Source organism: Phyllostomus hastatus, unplaced genomic scaffold (assembly GCF_019186645.2).
Source record: "Phyllostomus hastatus isolate PE091 unplaced genomic scaffold, TTU_PhHast_1.1 phas_contig_1162, whole genome shotgun sequence".
NCBI lineage: Eukaryota > Metazoa > Chordata > Mammalia > Chiroptera > Phyllostomidae > Phyllostomus > Phyllostomus hastatus.
This window is the reverse complement of record NW_025333537.1, coordinates 8,747,905-8,770,696: the sequence shown is the minus strand read 5'-3', so window position 1 is coordinate 8,770,696 and position 22,792 is coordinate 8,747,905. Positions and strand designations below refer to the sequence as shown.

General features: G+C 42.9%; 2 protein-coding genes and 1 non-coding gene across 4 annotated transcripts in view; 1 reads left to right on the top strand and 2 right to left on the bottom strand.

Moving 5' to 3' along the window:
- TMEM116 (transmembrane protein 116) overlaps positions 1–4,300 on the bottom strand; it is a 33,758-nt gene extending 29,458 nt beyond the window's left edge. For both annotated transcript variants that reach the window (XM_045843584.1, XM_045843591.1), the window contains exons 1-3: positions 4,179–4,300; positions 3,440–3,486; positions 2,913–2,976 (exon numbers count right to left, since the gene is read on the bottom strand). In XM_045843584.1, the coding sequence (XP_045699540.1) occupies positions 2,913–2,976; positions 3,440–3,486; positions 4,179–4,226 (159 nt within the window). In that variant the 5' untranslated portion in view covers positions 4,227–4,300. The remainder of the gene's footprint in view (positions 1–2,912; positions 2,977–3,439; positions 3,487–4,178) is intronic.
- Positions 3,090–3,194, bottom strand: LOC123823720. Its single transcript, XR_006786578.1, has one exon. It is a non-coding gene; the product is annotated as a U6 spliceosomal RNA (small nuclear RNA).
- A 9,911-nt stretch (positions 4,301–14,211) lies between the features above and the next one.
- Positions 14,212–21,434, top strand: ERP29 (endoplasmic reticulum protein 29). Its single transcript, XM_045841428.1, has 3 exons — positions 14,212–14,423; positions 18,602–18,740; positions 20,626–21,434. The coding sequence occupies exons 1-3, from the start codon at positions 14,280–14,282 to the stop codon at positions 21,123–21,125; spliced, it is 783 nt and encodes a 260-aa protein (XP_045697384.1). The 5' UTR covers positions 14,212–14,279; the 3' UTR covers positions 21,126–21,434.
- The last annotated feature ends 1,358 nt before the right edge of the window (positions 21,435–22,792 follow it).

Below are 22,792 nucleotides of genomic sequence, written 5' to 3'. Positions count from 1 at the left end.
TAAACAACTAAAATTAACTAAGTACCTATTACTGAAATCAAGAAATATTTCACCCTCCTATCTGTGTTTAATAAAATATTATGTTGAAGGTAATAAAAAGAAATGTATGATACAGCCCATGCTTCAAGGAAAATACAATCAACACAATGCTTGATAATAATGAAGACAAGAAAAAGCATAAGACATGGTCCTACACATGAAAGCAAAAACTCTTTTTAAATACACACACAAACCCACACACATTTGCATTTGTCTAACTTAAAGCAAAAGCAGAATGAGGGTAGGGTAGGGGGTGATGCACTGTGTGAAACACTTTCCCTAGGGAGATTCCGAGTCCAGATCTACCCTGGTGAGGTGGAAGACCTAAAACAGCTCATATTAATACTCTTCTAAAAATCTGCTTTCCCATATTTCTATTTAAGTGAAATAAAGAATATCAAAAGTGACCTTTATGAAGAAATGAAGTCACACAATGCAGTGAAGTATATCTGCCCTGAGCTTGTTTTTTGGTTTTGTTTTGTTTTTTTTAAACATAGGCTGGCCTGGGTCACTTCCTTCTCTCTTCAGTTTGTCTCTGAGTCACTGTCTACTCAGCTAAATCCCCTCAAAGATTTCCCATGGATTTTACAATTTAATAATTATTTTTTCATTTAATAGACTATTTTTGTCTTTTTCAGATTATGTGTTTCATGTATTTTTGCTGTTAAAATGTTCTTTTGATAAAGAAATAAAGGAAAACAACAAAGTATGGCTGACATTTTTAACCTGGAGAAACTGGAATTTTTCCTAGGCCAACAAACAGAATGTGTGGGAACCAGTGAACTAGTGACTGCTAAGGTCCTTTATGCTCTGGGCATGTGAAAGGTATGAGAACTGAAGCCAGAGAAATTAAAGATCACATCCTAAATTGAACTAGACCCCACACTTTTATAAAGCTCTAACTCACTGTCATGCCAGAGGTTACCTTAGACTGGTGGTTTGCAACCAGGAGCAATTATGCCTCTCCCAGAAGACACCTGGTGGTATTTGAAGATATTTTTGGTTGTCACAACTGGGCCAGGGCCAGGGGCAGCAGGTGGGGGGTGGGGTGTTGCTACTAGCATCCATCTAGTGGATAAAGCCTGCTAAACATCCTAATGCATGGGGCAGCCTCCCACAGCAAATTGCCATCTAGCCCAAAAGGTCAACAGCCTGAGAATGAGAATCTCTCCTTAGCTCTCTCCACTATGTAACTCATACTTTACTAATTTAATCACATCTGAACTCAAAATTCAGCAAAGGAAACAAACATTAGGGAAATCTACACTAAAAGAAGATATGAGGCCTAAGATTACTTTGGCAAGCAATAACAACACAGTATGAAGATTTCTACTTTCTAGTTTTAATTATATAGTTGCATTCTATGTCTAAAATTCAAAATTCTTTTTTCATTGGGCAACATATTTCCCTGGTTTAGAAAGTGTATGGATGGAGAGGCTTGGAACAGGACAAGTCTGAATAGAATCCTAGCTCTAACACTGACTAGCTATAAGACAAGGAAAGTCCCTCAACCTCGCTAGGATTCCATTTCTTCATCTATAATATCACATTCAAAATATCTAACTCACAAAGTTGTTTTAAGGATTATATGAAAAATGTATTTAAAACACTGAGCATGTATATCTAGAATAAATATTTAAAATTGTGCTTAATTTGAAAGGGGATTGTAATTAAGAGTTGGACTTTTGAAAATCCCTGCTCTGCTACTTACTATATAACTTGAACAAGTTAATCCTATGACTTTGAGCCTCAATTTCCTCATTGTGAAAGATGGGCTACTACCATATTTCTCATAGGAGAGTGATGAGGACCAAAAAGATAAAGTATACAGCCATGGCTAGTGTAGCTCAGTGGATTGAGCGTCAGCCTGTAGACCGAAGGTTACCAGTTTGCTTCCAGGTTCAGGACACGTGCCTGCATTGTGGGCCAGGTCCCCAGCTGGGGGCATGTGAAAGGCAACTGATGTATCTCTCACACATTGATGTTTCTCTCTTCTCTTCCTCCCCCTCTTCCTGTCTCTTTAAAATAAATAAAATCTTAAATAAAAAGATAAAGTATGTAAAACACTAAGCACAGTTAGAACACAGTAAGTGTTCCACATACAGAACTATTTTTATTATTAAAATGAGCCCAATAAAATCCAATGACACATTCCACATGGAAAAGCTCTCCCATATATGTTCTAAACTACATTTTGCCTAATTTGGTGCCATCTGACCTCATTAGAGAAACAGTTGTTACATTTATCTTAACATCTTTTCTGAGCTTCAAAGTCATATTCTCTTCCAGTCCCCTCTGAATCAGGAAGGATTTTTTGTTCGTTTTGGGTTTTTTTTTTGACAACTTAAATATATACAGTTTTTATTTGTCAAATATACCTCAATAAAAGGAAGGTTTCCGGCTTGATCTTTTTGGTATGAATAGTTTCACATAGGATGTAGTTTTGCTCTGTTTTCATCATTAAATTGTAATTGCCTAGAAGGCCAGAACAGCAGAACAAATACCTTTTGCATAATTTCCTAGCAATTCAACCAACAAATCAACATCAGAAAACTCACCTCTAAGCAGGACCCTACCATGCTTAGAGTGAATAGAGGCTCCACAAAACGCGGTTTCCTTAACCTTAATAATTAATACATACCCCTAAAATCCACATTTAGTAGTCAATATCTCAGTATAAAAAGTTACAGTTAAAATAATTACCTAGAAGGTAAAGGAAGCTTACCACCACTGTCTAGAATATCTCAGTGTGTCATGACAAATTTACAAGTAATGTACAGGATCATTCCACCTTTACAGGTGACGCCTCTCCTAATTACATCAAAGGCTAAGTCACTACAAATTCAAATCCAACACAAAAAGAGATTACTCACCTCTGGAGATTGCTGTATATTCTGGAATACAGCATAGGCAATAAGTGAACTTGAACCTATAACACTGACAGAGATAAAAGAAGAGGATTAAAACAGGACAATTGGGGTTCCTTCATTTTTGCTATTGATTTTTTGCAGCTTTACAGACATATAATTGATATAAAATCATTGAACTTTAAAAAAATAGACTGCTTCATGAGTTTGTGTGTCATTCTTGCACAAGGCCAATGCTAATCTTCTCTGCATCATTCCAGTTTTTAGTGTATGTGCTACCAAAATGATTGATTTTAAAAATCAATCCTATTGATCACATTGTTCTTTGATTTTCATGTTAGCTCTCCATCTGTATTTGTTGTTGTTGTTGTTATTGTTGTAATTATCAGAAAATATCAATATGATAAAGAATAACATTTCTCTCTAAGAATAAAATCAAATCCACAAGGAAAAAATGTAGAAACCTTCAGGATTCTCCAGTTTCACCCATACTAGTTTAAACAGTCATATTACATGAGATTGATTAAACTTACCTCAGAGTAGCCATAACAAACTGTATCCACTGTATTGCAGAATAAACCTAAACAAAACGGGGACAAAAGAATAAAATGAAGCCTTTTACACTTATTTATTTAATCTTTTTTAATTACATTTAACATATTATATTAGTTTCAGGCGTATACCCAGTGATTAGACATTATATAACTTATCATCCTGATAAATCTGATATCCATCAAGCCTTTTACTATAATATTCAACCCTACTCCAGTTTCACTGTTTATCAACAATTTGTGCAGAGCACAAACTGTTCTTCAGTGCCTAATCAAAACACACTATAAATCTGAGACTGAATAGAAAGGCTGAAGAGACCCCTGGAAAAGCAGGGTGCCTTCTTGTTCCCTCCTTTATTGCTTCATCTCTGTGAAACAGTAAAGTAAAAAAGAACAGAGAGGTGGACGGAAGGTGACCTTGAAAAAAAAAAACAGAGTTGGATGAGAAAATTAATAAAGAAAAGAATAAATAGGGAAGAGGCAGGAAAAGTTAAATCTTGAGACAGAACAGACAGATGAATGGAAAGAATGGTAACAAGAGAAGCAAGCAAATACTACATAAAGCTGAGTGACAGAGCTAGACAGGCAGAGGGAAAAAATACTGAGCAACAGAGACATAGGAAGAAGAAAACAGTATAGAGAGAGATACTGTGAGTGAAAAATACAGGACAGGGAGGAAGAAAAGGGGAGCAGAAAAGAGAGGGACAGCTTCTAATCTCACCAAGTCCAAATTGTCCATCGGAATTCTAGCCTCCAGGAGGAAGGCCATAGGGACTTCGGCCCCAGTTATGCTTAAGCAGCCGGATCCTTCAGGGTCAGGTTCTGGAGCCCGAGTGGTGAACAGGTGGCTCCACCCCTTCCCCAGCTGTGCTCCTCCCTACCCATTCCTGCCTTGTATCTTGAGGGCAAGGAGAGAAGGCAGCAATAAGTGGAGGAGAAAGCCAACCAGAAAGAACAAAACTAGAAAGAGCAGCAGGTGACAAGGAAACAAAGTTCTAAAAAGTATTAGGAGTTGTAAGAAGGAGCAAGAGGCAGAAATAATAAGCAGAAAGAATGAGTCACAGCAAAAAGGTAAATAGAGCTGCAAGAGAGACATGAAACAGAAAAAAGAGAGAAAAAAGGGGGAAGGGAGGTCTAATTAAAACTTGCCCATTTTTAGAGACAGAAGCCTGTGATGGGCAAGATAGACTGCGTATTCACTCAATCATGTATTTAGTAATATCAGAAAAAAATCAAACTTTTAGTAATATCAGAAAATCAAATTTTTAGTAATACCAGAAGAAAACCTGTTACTAACAACTCATATTTATTATTTAATACTGACACCTTCAATACTCTATACCAAAAATTCCCACCAGAAATATAATTATATAAATTACATGTGTCATGTAATATACTTATGTTTTTGTATCAACTGTGTATAAAGTATTGTGTTGTGCAAGATCTAAAGACAAGTAGTATACAGACCCTATACCTCCAGGAGCTTATGATAGAGTAGGAAAAATAGCTTGAATACCAAAATCTGTTTTTAGTTTTTATTTGTTGGTTTTAGAGAGAGAGAGGAAGGGAGGGAGAGAAGGAGGAGGAGAGGGAGAGACGGGGTGGAGGGGAGAGAGAGAGGGGGGGGGGAGAGAGAGAGAAAGAACCATCAATTTGTTGTTTCAGTTATTTATGCATTCATTGGTTGATTCTCCTTGTGCCCTGACTGGGGATCTTGGCATTTTGGGATGATACTCTAACCAACTGAGCTCTCTGGCCGGACCTTGAATACCAAAATCTTAAATTATCTGCACACAAAAATAATATATACTGATTGGCATTTGAACATATTTGTAAGAACTGGTAAAATCTGGACAAAAACTGGAGGAAGGAGAAAGCAGGAGGAAGAACATTTCATTTATGTAACCATTTATCTCATCTAACCATACATTCTACAAATATTTATTGATAATAGAAATTAGATCATTTGCATGACTTGAGTAGTTTAAATATGTGGCTCATTTATTCATGTGAGGTTAAGAATACAGTGTGGAGTAGAAAAGGGGACATTGTTAAGTGTTTGTAGGCTCTAATCACTTTGCTTAAATTATTAGATAAACAAATAAATTAAAACACCAGTAGATTTCTGGACCATAAATCCCTATTATAGGTCTCAAGGAGCGTTCTGAGGTCTCTAATCATCTGTCTGTGTAATAAGGGTAAGGGGACTAATGACAGTCTCACCAAGTGATCAGAGAATGCTTTCGAACAAAGGACTCTTGTCTCAACCAAGAACAAATCTCAGATTGTTCGGCGAACTGCCGTGCCAGATCAGTCTGCTGCTCTTGATAGAACTTTTCTCTTCTGGTATCTCTTCTAAAATGTCTTATAGCACCAGCCAACATGTGGGGATTTACCTTTCCATTTTTCTCTCTAAATTAGTCCCCTGCCTTCTGTCTATTCAGCACCATCCTCCTTTGAAATGTCTTTGGAAACATAATCTTCCCATTTTCCTTTCCTATTAGGGTTAACCCAAGCCCAAATGATAAAGTATGTAATATTTACTTTCGGTTCTCTCTCCTCCTCTTTTTACTTACCACCTTAGCAAGCTCAAACACACCCTGGCTGTCACTTATCATAATGGGTTCTCTACATTACATATTCATTTAGCAGATATTCATTAAACTTTTATCATGAACAAGTTAGTGTGGGGCTCCAAAATCAAGATAAACACTTACCTAGTAAAATGTTATTATTTAAGCAAAAACACTCAACTCAAAGATTTCTAGTAAAAGAACTACCAATTATTAAGTGTTTTCTAATTGTAAGATTCTATGCTAAACATTTTAATCCTCAACACAACCTTCGAGGTCAGAAGTAGTATTATTCTCATTTTGCAGATGAAGAAACTGAGGCTTAAAGAAGTTAAGCCAGTTTCCTATGGTTACAGAGTTATCAAGTAGCAACACCAACATTCAGATTCAGTCAGGCTGACATCTCACACTTAACACTACAGTATTCTGACAGAGAACTGATTAATGGGAGAAAAGGGAAAGATCATTTTAAAAATTAATGTGACATCAAGAGAGCTCTTTTATTAGGCAACTGCTTCTTAGATATGACAACAAAATCATAAGCAACAAAAAATATATAGATACGTTGGTCTCCTTCAAAATTAAAAACTTTTATGCTTCAAAGAATACCTTACAAAAAGTGAAAAGGCAACCTACAGAATGGGAGAAAATGTTTGTAAATCATATATATTTTATAAGAAACTTGTGTATAGAACATATAAGGAATTCTGACAACTCAATAATAAAAATACAACCTTTTGGTTTATGGGACGACACTCCAACCAAATGAGCCACTGACCAGTGCCATATAATGGAATGTTATTCAGCAACTAAAAAAGTACTGACACATGCTACAACATGGGTGACCCTTGAAAACATTATGCTAAGCATAAGAGATCAGTCACAAAAGACCACATATTGCTTGATTCCATTCATATGAAATGTCTAAAATAGGCAAATTTATAGAGACAGAAAATAGACTAGTGGCTGCCTAGGACTGACTCTCAAGTTAGTTTGGTAGGGAATGGGGAGTGAATACTAATGGGCATAGGGTTTCTTTTTAGGGTGACAAAAATATTCTAAAATTAGATAGTGGTAATGGTTGCATAACTCTATGAATATACTAAAAACTACTAAAATGTATACTCTAAATTTTTTAATTTATTGATTTTAGAAAGGAAGAGAGAGGATTTCTTGTTCCACTTATTTATGCATTCATTGATTGATTCTTGTGATGTGCCATGACTAGGGATCAAACCTGCAACACTGGTGTATGGGGACAACATTCTAACTAACTGAGCTATCTGGCCGGGGCCTTGAAACGCACACTTTAAAAGGATGAATTATATGGTAGGTGAATTATCTCAACAAAGCAATTGCCAAAAAATGAAGTTTGGGACAAAACAGGGAAGTGTCCCAGTGCTGAAATTCATGGTGTAATGATTAATAGATAACATGTTTCTCTCTTTCCTACTGAAGAGAATAATATTTAGATTAAAAAGTGTAAAATAAACATTGCAAAAGGGTACTGAGGAGAAAAATTTTGAGAGAGCACCTGACTACTCTAAATGAATCCACTACTCCTGGCCTGAACAAATTACACTCTTGGACTCTGATAAAACTTTCAGGTTAACCCAATAAACCACTGAATAAAGTCTGAGAGTTCATATAAAAATGGGAAAATTGCTAGAAATTATAGAAAACTGGTGATCACTAATTTTTTATAAGATGGTAGAATCTGCAAACCATAAGTGAAAGATCTTAGCATTAATTCCAGACAAAATTCTAGAATGAACTATTTAAAAGATATGTTTTTAAACAACTAGAAAAATGTAACCATTAAGTCAGTGTGATTTATAAATAATTGTGTCTAATTAAGCACCTTCTCTCTTTGGATACAATTACTAAACATAGTATCTAATGTATTTTGAAGCATTTGGAAGGAATTTCATCATATAAAAATAAACAAATATGTGCCAAGTAAAAGCACAATCAAGGGTATTTCTCAAATAAATAAACATGAGTGCTAATTCATTGATCAGTATCAATTTAGGAATGACTTCTAGAACAATGAATCAGCATTCTGACTTGGCACTATTCTGTAAAACACTTTCATCAATGACTTGAAAGAAAATATAGTAAGCATATTTATCAAATTGTGTGTGTTACTTATCTGCCACTGCATCACAAATTTCCACAAATTTTGTGGCTTAACACATGTAGGGAACCACTTCGAGAAATGTGGAAATGTAGCTCAGCACCTACGTGGAAAACCAGTGGGGAGCAAGTTGGCACGCAGGACCTTGCCCATGAAGAAGTACTCCCATGGGAAATCAGGCCTGTGTTATACCTAGGCTGCTTTGTGACTTGCTCTTGCTAAAACTCTCTCACCCTGAGTTCAGGCAGCAAGCCCTTGCTGTATATCTTTAAAGTAACTTCCTGAAGTCTGTGCTAATTCTCCAAGGATTGAAGTGTAACCAGACCTGTTACTCTTATCATTCCCTTGCACTTGGAACATTTTTTCCTTGTTAATCTGTAAGAAGTAATCGGTAACATCCCTTCCATTGCTATCTGTAAAAAGTAATTACCTAAAGCAAACCTAAGTATAATGAATGAAAACCTTCTTTGATGTATGCTATTCAAAAGCCAATAAAAGTCTGTCAAGGCAAGGGTTGGGGCACTCTTGAGAGAGTGGCCATGCTGTCCCTTTTCCTCCACAGGACTCGGTAGTCCGTGTGAATGTCTCGTCTCATCCATAATGCCACAGATGCTGTGGGCCAGTGTCCACATCAAACACACATTTATAATCTCACATATTTGATAGGTCAGGAGTTCACAGATAGCTTAGTTGGGTCCTCTGCTTCAGTGTCTCTCACAAGGATATAATCAAGATGTTGACCAGTGCTGGTTATCATTTGAATACTCAAATGGGGAAGGATCTGCTTCCAAGTTCATGAGGCTGTTGGTCTAATTCAGCTTATTGAGGGTTACTGGTCTGAGGGCCTCAGTTCCCAACTGACTGTTGGCCAAAGGCTATACTTGATTTTTTGCTTGTCCTGTGAACTTCTGCAAGATGTCTTCCTAGTAAGATGGAAGTCACAATCTTCTGTAACCAAAAGGTGACATTCTATCATCTTTTCCATATTCTATTGATCACAGATTTTGCCAACACTCTAAGGGAGAGGATGACAAGAGTGTTCATGTCAATAGGCAGGGATCATTGGGAGTCATCGTAGTGTTTGCCTACATGTGTAATTCAACAAGTCACGTACTTTTCCAATTCAGAATATTTGCAATAGCTGTTCCCTCTCTCTGGAATGCTCTTCCCTCAGATAATCACATGACTGGTTCCTTCTCATCCTTCAAATATCAGCTCAAATATCATGACCTCAGAGATGTAACATTTATGAAACTTCAAAATATCTTGTGTGGCTTAGAAGAGTATGTAAGACAAAATACATGAATTGAAAGTGGGACAAAAGGAGAAAAAATATTTCTGCTGAAGTTATTTAATTCCTGGATGTTAAAAATCTCTGAGTTTTTTAATATTATACTATTGAAAAAACAATGTTAAAATAACAAATCCAAAGTAAAAAGTATCCTGTAATCTTATCATCTAGTCAAAACAATGTTTTATTAGTGTCCTTGTTCATAGGCATATTTAATTTTTACAAAGTTGTAATTCCACAGACAGTATTTTATATTATGTATTTTTGCTCAACATTACATAATAATTTTTTCCTTTTGTTTGTCTTATTTTCTTTTTCTCCACTCCCCTGGATGTAACCAATGCTAACAGCCTGGAGTATTTCTCTACATCTTTATGCTCATTAAAACATATCCAAATATATACATATGTGTATGGTGGTTGTTATAGTAGTAGGTTTTTAAAAATGGGATCACATATTGCTTTTCTCACCTATTATTTCATGGATATCTCTTCACTGTAATAGAAATAGTTCTAAGCCATTTGATAGCTGTATAATATTCCACATGAGATCATTTATCTAACATTTCCTCTCATGACAGACATGTAGCTTGTTTTCAGATTTTGTTTCTTAATTTTCTTTTTTCCTTTTCAGCTTCTTAAAACAATGCTGCAGTAAACATTCCTAAATCTCTGCACATATAACCTCTTTCTGTGCTGATGTTTTTACTAAAGGGAAGATTCCAGGGCCGAATTCTTTTAGTTCCTCAAATATTTCAAGGTCTTTTGTACCTTAAAATCTTTGCATGTGCTGTTTTTTTTCCTAAAATGCTTCCTAACATGTAAGAATCTATAATTTTGTATTTATTTATGTAAATATTGAACATTTGTCTCATTATATGAATGTAAGTTCCTTGAGAGCTGGATCTTATCCATCCTTCAGGTGTTAGTTTAAATGTACCCGTTTGTAGAAGTTTTCTATGAACTCTATTCCATATTAATCTCCCCATCATATTTTTTTAAAAAAGACATTTTTTATTATTTTTTAAGATTTTATTTGTTTATTTTCAGATAGAGGGGAAGGGAGGAAGAGAGAGAGAGAAACATCAATGTGTGGTTGCCTCTCATGTGGCCCCCACTGGGGACCTGGCCTGCAACCCAGGCATGTGCCCTGACTGGGAACCGAACCAGCAACCCTTTGGTTCACAGCTGGAGCTCAATCCACTGATGCTCCCCATCCAGCCATGCTCCCCATCATATTCTTTTATAGGCCCTCAACTTTTCTTTTAGAAGTTATCACACTTTGTAATTATATAATTGTGTAATTATTTATTTTTTTAAATTTTATTTTTAGTTTTATAGAGAGGAAGGAAAGGAGAAAGGGAGAGAAACATCAATGTGTGGCTGTGTCTCACACATCCCCTAGTGGGGATCTGGCCCACAGTCCGGGCATGTGCCCTGACTGGGAGTCGAATTAGCAGCCTTTTGGTTTGCAGGCCTGTGCTCAATCCACTGAGCTACACCAGACAGGGCTAATTATTTAATATTAGTGTTCCACACTAGGACTGTGGGGAGCATATGTATTGAGACTTTATTCACTAATGTAACCCTTATCCCCAGGAGTGTATGGCATATGAAAGATAATTCTTAAAGAAAGATGAGGCTTGGAGAAAAATCATACTGTGGAACAAATCTCCACCCATAACAATTTTCAACAGGTGAAATCTGCTTTAAGGGTTCATTAAGATATTTATGTCAGAAGAATTAGTGTTAACATCAACAAAACCTTGCAGAGGAAAAACGGCTCTAGGCGATCTTGAAGGACAATCTGGGGTCTAAGAAGGCAATGTAGAAAGGGTCAATGGAATTTGGAGAGGGGGCACGGGCTAGTTCCTCTTGAGTATTTACTGAGCACTTACCATGTGCCAGACACTGTTCTAGGTGCCAGAGAAATAGATAGAAACCCAAAACCCCAGCCCTCAAGGGAAACAGGTAATTAAAAAGTAAACTAATTACGTAGTATGTTGCCAATTTGAAAAGTACTATACAGCAACAGAGTAGGGAGATGGAAAGCTCAAAGGAATCAGGGAGGAGCAATATTTTAAAGGATGGTCAGGGTAGATCTTAGCAAGTTGACACTGGAGCAAAGACGTGAGGGAAGTGAAGGAGCCAGCCACATGAATACATTGAAGAAAAGTGTTCTAGGGGGAGAAAACCAGGACAAAGGCCCTGAGGCAGGAACATGCCATGTGAATACAAGGAACGATGAAGAGGTCAGTGAAACTGGGGTCTCACAGGTGGGAGAGTTTCTATATTGCCTGAACAGGCCGTACCCCTTTTCTCCCTCCTTCCTCCAGCTGCGACGCTGGGTGCACGGGTGGGTCGTGTGCACACTCAGGTAACACGCCCGCCTCGGGCTCCCTACCTCCATGCAGTACCCAGCGTGGGCTTTCTGACTTCCCCCGCCGGTGCCGACTGTGGGATTTAATGACCCCCTAGACACGGAGAGTTAGCCCTGGCTCATCTGTGCAGACCGTCCAGACTCCTGAGGCCCAAACGCTGATCGTATCGTGAGAAACTGACTGGGACCAGGGCGCTGCTAAAAGGAAGCTTTGAGACAATTACTGTACTTTTGCAATTCATAGGAAAAAAAAAAAAAGTACCAATATTAGCTTTCCCTCTCCAACCAATCCACTTCCTTCATTTTTTTTCACAACCCACTTCTAAACTAACCAGGGCTTGAAAGTCACTCCTGATCAATCATTTTAACTGGCTGTACCCAAAACATTCTGCACTGAGAAGTAACTTAAAAGTCTAAATGCCATTGAAAAGGTTTTATCTAAAAACTCCTAATAGCTCCTTATCGACTACAGAGCAAAACGTGAAATTCTGAGTTCGATGTTCAGGACTCTCCCCTACCTGGGCTTACAACGGGCTCACTGGTCACTGTTCTGAGAACCCCTTCCCCGAAAAGCCAGTCATTCCCCAAAGCGTCACGCCCATTCCCACGCCTGCTCCCTTTTCCCTCGTTCTCCACCGAAAACATTCTTTCTTCCAAGGCTCAAACCAACCCCACCTCCGCAGCCTACACGAGGCCTTCCTGAACCACCTTAGCTCACAGCAGTTTTCCCCTCCTCTAACTTCTGTCATTTGCCTAGGTTGCTCACGTTACTTAATAATTTATCAGGGCAAAGTCGAAATAAAATCGTCCAAACCACCCAAAACTCTCTCTCTCCTCTCTCGAGCAAAATTTCTGTCCAAACTGGCTGCCCAAGGTTGGATCCCATTATCCGTGATGACTATTTTATTATATAATATATATACATATAATATAATATATATACACACACACACAAATTTACTACTGAACACACACAATGGTTAATACGGCGCTAATTCCCTTATTACGTGTTTTATAACGTATTCTTACCTTCGTACCCATTTGCTCACCAAGGCTTGTGAACCACACCCCAAGAAAGTGACTCGGCGCCCTTCTTCCCTCTTCATCCCACCGTTCTGTCCTATTTGCAGGCCGTTACCACGTCCTCCCGAGACTACGGCAACAGGCCCTCGACCGGCCTGCCTTTGCAGCCTTCCGCTCTCCCCGGCCCGCTCCCTTGAAGTCCCTCTCCTGGTCAAAACCCTGGACGGCTCCAAACCTGGCAGCTCGTAGCTCGGTGCAACCCTCCACAACGTGCCCCAGGTGCCCTTCACAGATTTTTTTTTTTTTTTTTTGTCATGCTCACCCCCTAGCTATCATTATAATAGCCTCTCGTGTTTGCCTTGCAAATGCCTCCTCTTAGGTCAGAAGAAGATCGAGCTCAAAAGTCATCTCCCGTCTACAACTTTCCCTGACGTTCCAGAACAGGCTCGCGCGTCTTCACTACACTGTTAAATTATATAGAGTCTTCTTTCCTACCAAGTAATTACGCGGTAAGGGTGACACTGCTGTCCCCGCGTCTCCGCCTCCCCCAGCACCGAGTTGCTGCGGTGCACGGCTGGTCTCGTGCGCCTCCGCGCCCCGCAGGCAAACCCAGCGTGTGGCGTAAACAAACCGAACGAATACCTTCCCCAGATACATGGAACAGAATTGTCTGGGTGTTTTTTGTTTGTTTGTTTGTTTTTTAATCTTCCTGGAGCCTAGGACCTAGCTTGGCGGGGTCCTCGGCTTTCGGTAAAACCGGGCGCCGCCCGGGTGCGGCACTCATCACCTCAGGGCCGGCCCGCCCCGCGGGACTGGGCAGCGGGCTGAGCGGCCCTGAGGCACAGCCGCGCCCGGCCGACCACCTCGGGGCTTGGCTACGGGCGGGGGCGGCGCACGACGGGCTGAGGGGGAAACCCGGCCCACCGAGCGAGGGTAGGAGGTAGCACAGTCACGCTGACTGACGGACTAACCGAAGATGGTAGCGGGACCCGGCCGACTGCCTGGCGGACCGAAGGCAGGAAGAAACAAGGGGTAGAGCCGTCACCTCCCTAGGCGAGGACACGCAAAACCAAGAGCTGCAAAGGCGCTAAGCACGCGCCTCGTGCCTCGCTCCTCACGCGGAGGAGGACGGGAAAAGAGACAGCCGGTTGCGCGCCTCGCCGACTGCGCGTGCGCGACAGCCTCACACGCTTTCCACCCACCCCCCACCCACCCTTCGCCGCGCGCTCACGTCGCCCCTCCCTCTCACCCCGGGAAGGCGCGAGCTTGTAGAGTGCGCGCGCGGCAGCCCCCATTTCCCGCCCCTCGTGTGGCCCCTCCCCTCAGCCTGGGCGGGCGTTGAGCTGCTCGGCTAGCCTTCCTGGTCACGTGCCGCGCGACTCCGCGCTCCCTGCGTACAGCCTTCCTAGCTCCGGCGTTATGGCTGCCACCGTTCTCTGCGCCGCTTCTCTCTCCCCACTGTTTCCCTTTTTCTTTTTCCTCCTGCTCCTCTGCACTCCGCAGGGCAGTAGCGGCCTGCACACCAAGGGTTCCCTTCCCCTGGATACAGTCACTTTCTACAAGGTAACGAGGGCGGGGAACATCGCGCGCAGGTGCAGCCAAAGTGCCCAGGGGAGTGCGCACCCGTGGGGGGCGCAGGGGACAGAGGGCTGGCAGGTGGTCTGTAACGACGATCCCGGGGCTTCCCACCATACCATAGGGCTGGTGGACTCTGCGCCTGAGGCCGAATCATGACCGTGGGTTCTACGTACTCCAGGTGCCCCGCGCACCCTTGCCTGTGCAGTATTTGTACTTGTTCCTCTTTTGCAGAAGAGCTGCCGCAAAGATGCAGCCTAGAGAACTCGGTGCCCAGTTCCTTCACCTAGGAGTAGGGGGCGGTGCCAGGCGCGATCCAATCCTCGAGTCCCAAGTGGGAGACTCGGAGGGCCGTGCGAGGCGGACGCCACAACTCCAGCTGTGGTTGGGCGGCGGGCGGGGTAGAAAACCGTCGTGTTGGCTTTCGTTTCTGCGCCCCTCTTTCCCTAGTGTGGATTGCAGTCTGCTTTGCAATAGGCAAATGATGGCCGGAGAGCCTGCGTCTCCCTGAAAAGTATAGGCATTAAGAACAAGCTTCGGTTCAACCACCCCACAGGGAATATCTTGGGCTTGGGGACAAAAAGAATAAAATCAGGTCAAGCCATGGAAGAATTTGCCACGACCCCAACTCCCAAATTTACAGAATTTGAGGTTCTGGCGTAGGTAAACGGCCGTTGGAAATGTTGAAGGCTGAATGCAGTCCCAACCCCCTCCGCTTGCAACTATCTTCACCCACTGTCAACTTTTAACTTTGCTTACAAGATGAGCAAGCTTAGGGTTTCAGAGAGAGAGAGAGAGAGCCCGTTGTTGTATTTTCTTAAGTTGTATCCATTGCCGGGACATGATACCAAGAAGTGGAGTTCTAAATCTATCTCAAGTAGTTGAACCCTTCTTATTTCAAAAGGGTTTCTTGTGAATTTGGCACTTGTAGCCCATTCATGGCAAAGTTTAAAGAATTTAAAAGTGTAGGTATGGCCGGTTGGTTGTCAGGCACACCCCACAGCACCCTATGCTTTGGGGGCCTTTACTGGCCAAGTGATGCCCCTACACACACACACACACACACACACACACACACACACACGCGGGAATGGGATAACATCACAGACCAAATGTGACCTAGATGGAGACATTGCACTGTAAAGTCAACAGCATTCCCTAAGCATTTGGTGTTTCTCCATCTTTACTGCTCCTACCATGGTCAGAGCTATCATTGCAGTAGCTTACTCTCAATTCATGCTCCATAAAGTAGCCTAGGTCCTACACCATCTGTCCCTCGCTTCCCTTTCCTTTCATCTAACCATTCTCATTTTTGTTCCCTCTGCTCCAGCCACACGTGCTGTCTTCTATATATTCCTAGCTCATTACTGCTTTCGGTCCTTTGCACTTGTGACTAGAACGTTCTTTCCCCAATCTTTGAAGGCTGGTTGGTTCTCATCCAAGCTTAGGTTAAATGTTACCTTCTCAGAGTCTTTCCATGATTTCCCCATCCCCCAGCCGAAAGGGTTGGTTACATGTTACATATAAGATGCTCAATAATAGTTTGTTGAATGAGCAAGTGTCTTCTCCACTCCCTTTCTAAAACTCATTCTCTTTATTATTATTGAACAGAAGCTTCCTCGTGTTATCATGTCCGGGGGCCTCAACCCATGCTCTGTCTTTAAGTGATTTCCAATGTCTTCTTTTGTTTCTTGCCCTTTGCCATCACAGAGATAAGAGACCCTGTCCATTTTCTTTACTGTCCATCTTCTTGTTCACTTAGAACAGTGCGTGGCACATGGTGGGCCCTCAGTACCTTTTTATTCAATGAATGAATGAGTAATGAATTCATCTGTACATTGAAGAAGCAACTTGCCAAAATACAGGTTATCATGGAATCAGTTCCTCAAGGATGAGGAAAGGAGAGAGATTCCTAAAGCAGTTAAGAGGTACAGACTGAGTAAAATAGAAGAAGACTATGTAAACTATATACATAGAAGAAAAAATTCATTGTGCAAATGTTTGCCATTCAAAACTGCCCTGCCAGTGGTAAGAATGGTGAATGAAGGTAAAATAAAAGATGGAGGTCTCTCGATTCTATTTCAGTGTTAGAGCACTGTATTAATTTATTCCCTATTAATAATATCATTGTTATTAATATTTCATAATACAGATGTAGGCCCCTTGTAGATAGAAATCCTGTTGTGCTTTTCAAATTGTTTTCCATTGAACACACAGCATCTGCCACCAAAGTCTGCCCTAGTTTTGTTCATTTAGCAAATATTTTCAGAGCACCTGCTACATACAGGCACTGTTGGGCACTGGGGATACAGCAGAAAACGGGTCAGACAAGATCCTTATTCTCACAAATGTACATTCTAGTGGAGAAGGCAGATAACAGACAAGCAAATAAGGATTTCAGAGAATGATTAAATGCAGCGAAGAAAACGGAGCAGGGTAAGCGATGGAGTGTAATGGAAAAGAAGCAGGATTGGATGGGAGTAGTGGAGACGGCCTCCATCAGGAGGGGCTACCTGAACGGAGCGTTGATAGACAGCCGTGGAAGGAACTGGGACAAGGGCATCGCAGAGACAGCAAGTGAAAAGGCCCTAAGGGAGAATGAGTTCGGTGTACTGAACTCACATAAGGCTAGTTGGGCCAGAGGGATATGCTCTGATTTATATTTTAAGTTTCCCCTGCTTTAAGGCCCCCAGAGCTCAGAATGTTGGGGGTCAGTGACCACTTGAAGATTACCTGTTGCCGTGGCTTCTCCCTTTTCCCTCGCGCCCCTAGGCAGTGTGAGATATTTTTTAAAACCTAAAACCAAATGGACATCAGCACACAATAAGGAACAAGGGGTAACAGAAACTGGAATGATATCAGCCTGGGATGAAATGCTGACTGGTTTGATTAGGAAAACAAAAAGTTGAAGGAGGAAGACAAGGCAGCAGTACTGACCAAAAGCAGTTCATTAAATCAGATCTATGCGTTGGCCAAGAAATCATCAAGAGAAGTCCTCGGGATTCTTCCATATGTTAAACATAGAATTACATGAGCCGCCCCCCCCCTCAGTTCCACTGCTAGATATAGATCCAAAAGAACTGAAGACAGGTGTAAAAACAAAGATTTGTGCATGAATGTTCATAACAGCTATTCACAAATAGCCAAAAGGTTGAAACATTCCAATTGTCCATCTGCTGATGAATAGCTAAGCGAACTGTGGTCTGTTTATACAGTGGAATATTTATCCAGCCACAAAAAGAAACGCACTACTGACACATGCTGCAACATGGATGAACCTTGAGAACATTGGGCTAGGTGAAAGAGGGCAGTCACAGAAGGCCCATATTGTATGATACCATCGGGGCAGACAAAGCCGCAGAGACAGAAAGCCGATTAGTGGTTGCGGGGATTGGGAGGGAGGAGGACTGGGGAATGGCTGCTCAGTGGGTAGGATGTGCTGCTGCTTCAGGTGGTAACAGTGTCCTGGAACTAGATGTTAGTGATGGTTGCACAACAGTCACTGTACTAATCCCACTGACCTGTGTACTTTAAAATGGCTAAAAGGGTGAAGTGAATTTTCCAATGAAAATAAAAATCGTGGCCCTGACGGTGTAGTCCCTAGAAATCTAGCCAGAGGGAACCGTGGTCTAGGGAGGGGACATTGTCCCAAGCCCGGCCTCTCAGCAACTTCCCTGGAGCCTGAAATTGCAGAGTTCAAAGTGTGGGCCCCCCAGCCGAAGCATCCTCCATGGTGCCAACTCCTTTATAGATGTTGGTTAGTTGGTTGCTTTTTGGCATTTTTCTGCTTCGTTGTGTACTGAGAAAGGCCCCCACTGGGATGGTGGGCATGACAGGGGCCAGCGTATTGTGTGCTAAGGGTCTCCCCGGCCTCAGCACAGGACCACTGGAGGGGAGGGCCTCAGAACACCTGCAGCTGTTTATTCTTGATGGGGTTGTACACGTCTTCGGTTAGTGCGAACAAGCACCTAATGGGGCACCCAGCACATGGCAGGCACCACTAAATTGTTACGTGAATCAGTGAGTGAATGAATAACTATTAGTATGTGAGAGCGTGCCTCCCTCATGGGCTTGGTTTCCACTTCTTAACCAGGGGTCCACTGGGAAGGGCAGTTAGCCCTAAAGGTTCCTGGAACCCCCGCTTGCTCAGCTCTGTACATCCTCAGGTCATTCCCAAGAGCAAGTTCGTCTTGGTGAAGTTCGACACCCAGTACCCCTACGGCGAGAAGCAGGATGAGTTCAAGCGTCTGGCTGAAAACTCGGCCTCCAGCGAGGATCTCTTGGTGGCAGAGGTGGGGATCTCAGGTATGGACAAGTCCGGACAACTGGGGAGGGCAGAAAGGGGGGAAGCTAGAAATTATTTCCCTACTTGTAGGGGGAATACCCAGCCCCTTTCCATCGGAGCCACACGAAGGGTGGAAATGGGATCGTGGCCTTTGAAGCAATCTGGTACCCACAGTAAGCTTAGCTTGAGCAGGTTCTGTGACCACAGAACCTCAGCTCGGCCGTGCGGGTGCCCGAGGAGAGGGAATCCACCATCCTTCACCCTCTACACCCACTGACATTAAACTCACCGTGAGAACTTGGGAGCTCTCGTTGCTGGGGACCGTGGTGAGAGGGGGTGCAATGCCTCCTCTGACAGATAGCTTAGTCCATTCTTCCATCTTCATTTCAGCTCTTTTGTACCAAAACTGTTGGGGTTTCGCTTCACCTCAAATCCATCAGCGTCGCCACTAACCCAAGGGCAGCTCTCAGCCACACTGACAGCTTTAATAATAATAGTGGCCAACATCTAGTGGTTTACAACCCGGAAAGATGTATACAGACATTGCCTTTTTAATCTTCACTTGAACCCCACCTAAGAAGCGAGGTGTAGTGTGCACCTCCACGTTACGCTTAATCAAGACTGAAGCTCAAGGCTGTGCGGGGAGCGGGGAGGAAGGGGCTTACCCAGAACTCAGCCTGAGTCCTTATTCCCACGTGCAGTGGCTCCTCGCCTCTGTTTCCTCCCAGCTCTGTTTCCTCCCAGCGGGAGCGCCTCAGCCCCTAGTAAGCTGGTCCCGGGCAGAGACGGCTGGCACACTTCTCCAGGGCAGTCGGTCAATTCTGACCCAACTGTGAGTTCGTTTAAAGTGGCAGAACAGGTTTGGAGCCACACGCTTCCTATTCTGTCACCTTGTGAAAGGTGGTCTTGGCCATCTCTTCATGATGGTGCAAGAAACCAGCTGTCCCGCATCAGCCCTGGGGACTGCTATTGCCTTTTTGGTAGGACATTGCAAATCCTAGCAGCTGTCATATATTAAGCACTTAACTCTGCCAAGGTAAATGCACGTCTCCTCATTGGGTCCTCCCATCGGCCCTTGTGCGATAGGAACTGTGTTACCTACCGCACACGCCCCCCGTCTCACTGAGCTCTGGCCAGACTGGACTTTGTAATCCTTAAATACAGGGGTCCAGCACAAGTAACGCCCTTTTTTTATCAGCTGGTAATCTGTACCAAATCTTTTATTACAAAACCATAAGCATGTAATTTGGAGACAACAACATCACGCTCAAGCACATCACAGGACATTTTAGATGTAATGTTCAAATCGCTCTCCGTCTCGTGTGAGCCGGTCACGTTCCCTGCCAACCACACTGGATGGTGTTCCTTCCGCCAGACCCTGTACATGCAGCTCATTCGCTGCTTCGGAGCTTTGAATGTCCGGTCTTTTCTACCACAGACACTTTTCCCAGATCTTCATTCACATGTCTCGTCCCTCAGCTCATGCCACCTCCACAGACAGGACTACCTGAAAGGGGCCTTCCTACCCAGTGTCACATTGCCGTTTTATTTTCATCACGGCACTAACATCTATGGTGGTTTATTACCTTTCTTCTCACCCGTGGAAGAACATGAGCCCCTTGGGGTTGGAGAGCTTTATACTCTTAATCACAACTCGATCCCCAGCACTAAGAACAGGACCTGGCACGCAGTGGGCATACAGTGAATATTCAGAAGCATCCCCACCTTTCAGATGGGGAAAGTGAAGTTCGGAGAGGTTAGATGTGACTTGACTAGGGCCAGCCAGCTGGGAAGGAGCAGGGGAGCCATTCAGACACAGCCAAGATGTATCTTCCTCTCAGCTCAGGTCGGCTTCCGCCCTGCCTTCTCACGGTCTTGCCCCTCATGTCTGCTTTCTGTTCACAGACTATGGTGACAAGCTGAACATGGAGCTAAGTGAGAAGTACAAGTTGGACAAAGACAACTACCCAGTCTTCTACCTCTTCCGGGATGGGGACTTTGAGAACCCAGTCCCATATAGCGGGCCAGTTAAGGTCGGAGCCATCCAGCGCTGGCTCAAGGGGCAAGGAGTCTACCTAGGTATGCCTGGCTGCCTGCCTGCCTATGATGCCCTTGCTGGCGAGTTCATCAGGGCCTCTGGCGTGGAGGCCCGCCGGGCCCTCTTGAAGAGGGGACAAGACAGCCTTGCTGGCGTGAAGGAGACTGAGAAGAAGTGGGCCGAGCAGTACCTGAAGATCATGGGGAAGGTCTTAGACCAAGGTGAGGACTTCCCAGCATCGGAGATGACCCGGATCACCAAGCTGATTGAGAAGAACAAGATGAGCGACGGGAAGAAGGAGGAGCTCCAAAAGAGCTTAAACATCTTGACTGCCTTCCAGAAGAAGGGGGAGAAGGAGGAGCTGTAGAAAGGCACTCCGGGGTTTCCCAGAGTTTGGCGGGGGTGGGGAGGGAGAGTTATCTGCTGGCTGTGAGACCCTCCTGGGGTGTGAGGGGTGTAAGAGGAATATAAGAAATCTGAGCATGCCCAGACTTTGATGCTGACATGACTGTGCGTGGGATGTCTCTATAGCCAGCCCTGGTACAGCTAGAACACTCAGGCAGATGGCTTGTGAATTTCCCCTTCAGAAGGAATTGGTGCTATAAAGAATGTACTGCCCACATCCTTGACAGGTATAATTCTGATCCAATTAAAGTTTCCATGTTTTGGTTAAGTAGACCCGAAACCATTCAGTTCTCTTTTACAAATTGCACTTTGGACTATGACCTGCTTGCTCCTTTGACTTTATTTTTGAATCCAAGCTGGTGTGGATCGCACTGTGGCAGGGGAGCAGGCTGTCCTAGTAAATGCTGCAGGGGCTGGTCCCAGGTCAAGGCCCACCTTGCTCACGCTCCACTGGTGTTCAGATTCACGTGGACTGGTAGTAGGTGGTAAGTCGCATTGTCCACGGTCTTGTCCTTAAAACTGAACAGCACTGTTAATGAACCTCGGTGGAAATGTTTTCCATACTTCATGAAATACGTATAGGAAAGCCTTAGTTTTGCTGATACAATCTGATAGGGTTTTTCGAGTTTTGATTTTAGACAGCTAAATGATGTAATTCCGTTCAATGTAGAAGTTTAAAAAATGGGGACTGTTTGCTATCTAAGTTACTTTGTCACTGTCAGTTACTCAGTAAGTACCAACCTTTAAAAAGTCAGAGAGAGCAGCATTGCACTGACTTTGAAATCTGTTCTCTGGAGTGATGAGCAGTGTCTGCAATGGTCAGCTTCCTAACATCCCCACTTTCATATTGAACTATTTGAAGAGATCAAACTGCAGCTCCTGAAATATGTTTAATTGCACCCAAAGAAATTTAAGTTGAATGGAGTTGGCAAATAAAATAGTTTTTGCTCCCTCCCTTTTTTTTTTAACCAGATTGGTATTTAAAGTCATTGGGAACAAAAGATGCAGGGAAGCCCATGTAGAATTGGTCAGGACGAAAACATCTGGTGGCTTAGGCTAACAGCTGGGCTAGGTAAAACGTGCTCAGCCTGAAGGCCTGCCCATAGCCAGCATAACTACTCCCAACATTTTTTTAAGGAAAAAAAATTTTTATAATTTTTCTTAGGTTTTATTTACCTATTTTTAGAGAGGGGAATGGAAGAAGAAAGGGGGAGAAACGTTGAATGGTTGCCTCACACACGCCCCCAGCTGGGGGACCTGGCCCACTACCCAGGCCCATGCCCTGACTGGGAATGGAACCGGTGACCTAGGAATCATACAGGCCGGCTCTCACCGAGTCACACCGGCCAGAACAGTACCCTACATTTGACAAAAGAATATATAGGGGCATGTAAAAGTACATGTACAGTTTTGAGGATGTGAAAGTTTATTCTTGCATTATTATTTATTATTGTATTATTTGTATTCCAACTGTACACCTACTTTTGCTCACCACTGTATACATTTGGCCCAACAATTACAGTATTTCCCCTACTCATTATTTCAATTCTAAATGAAAATTTTGGGAGGTCTCTGGATGCTTCTCATTGCTTGCTTTAGCTGTTCTAGGGTTTTGTTTTGTTTTGTTTT

Bases quoted from the DNA above. Each gene is read 5' to 3' on its own strand.
- ERP29 (XM_045841428.1), top strand. From the start codon at position 14,280: ATGGCTGCCACCGTTCTCTGCGCCGCTTCTCTCTCCCCACTGTTTCCC. The intron at 14,424-18,601 runs GTAACGAGGGCG...GTACATCCTCAG, and splicing joins ATACAGTCACTTTCTACAAG to GTCATTCCCAAGAGCAAGTT. The intron at 18,741-20,625 runs GTATGGACAAGT...TTCTGTTCACAG, and splicing joins GGCAGAGGTGGGGATCTCAG to ACTATGGTGACAAGCTGAAC.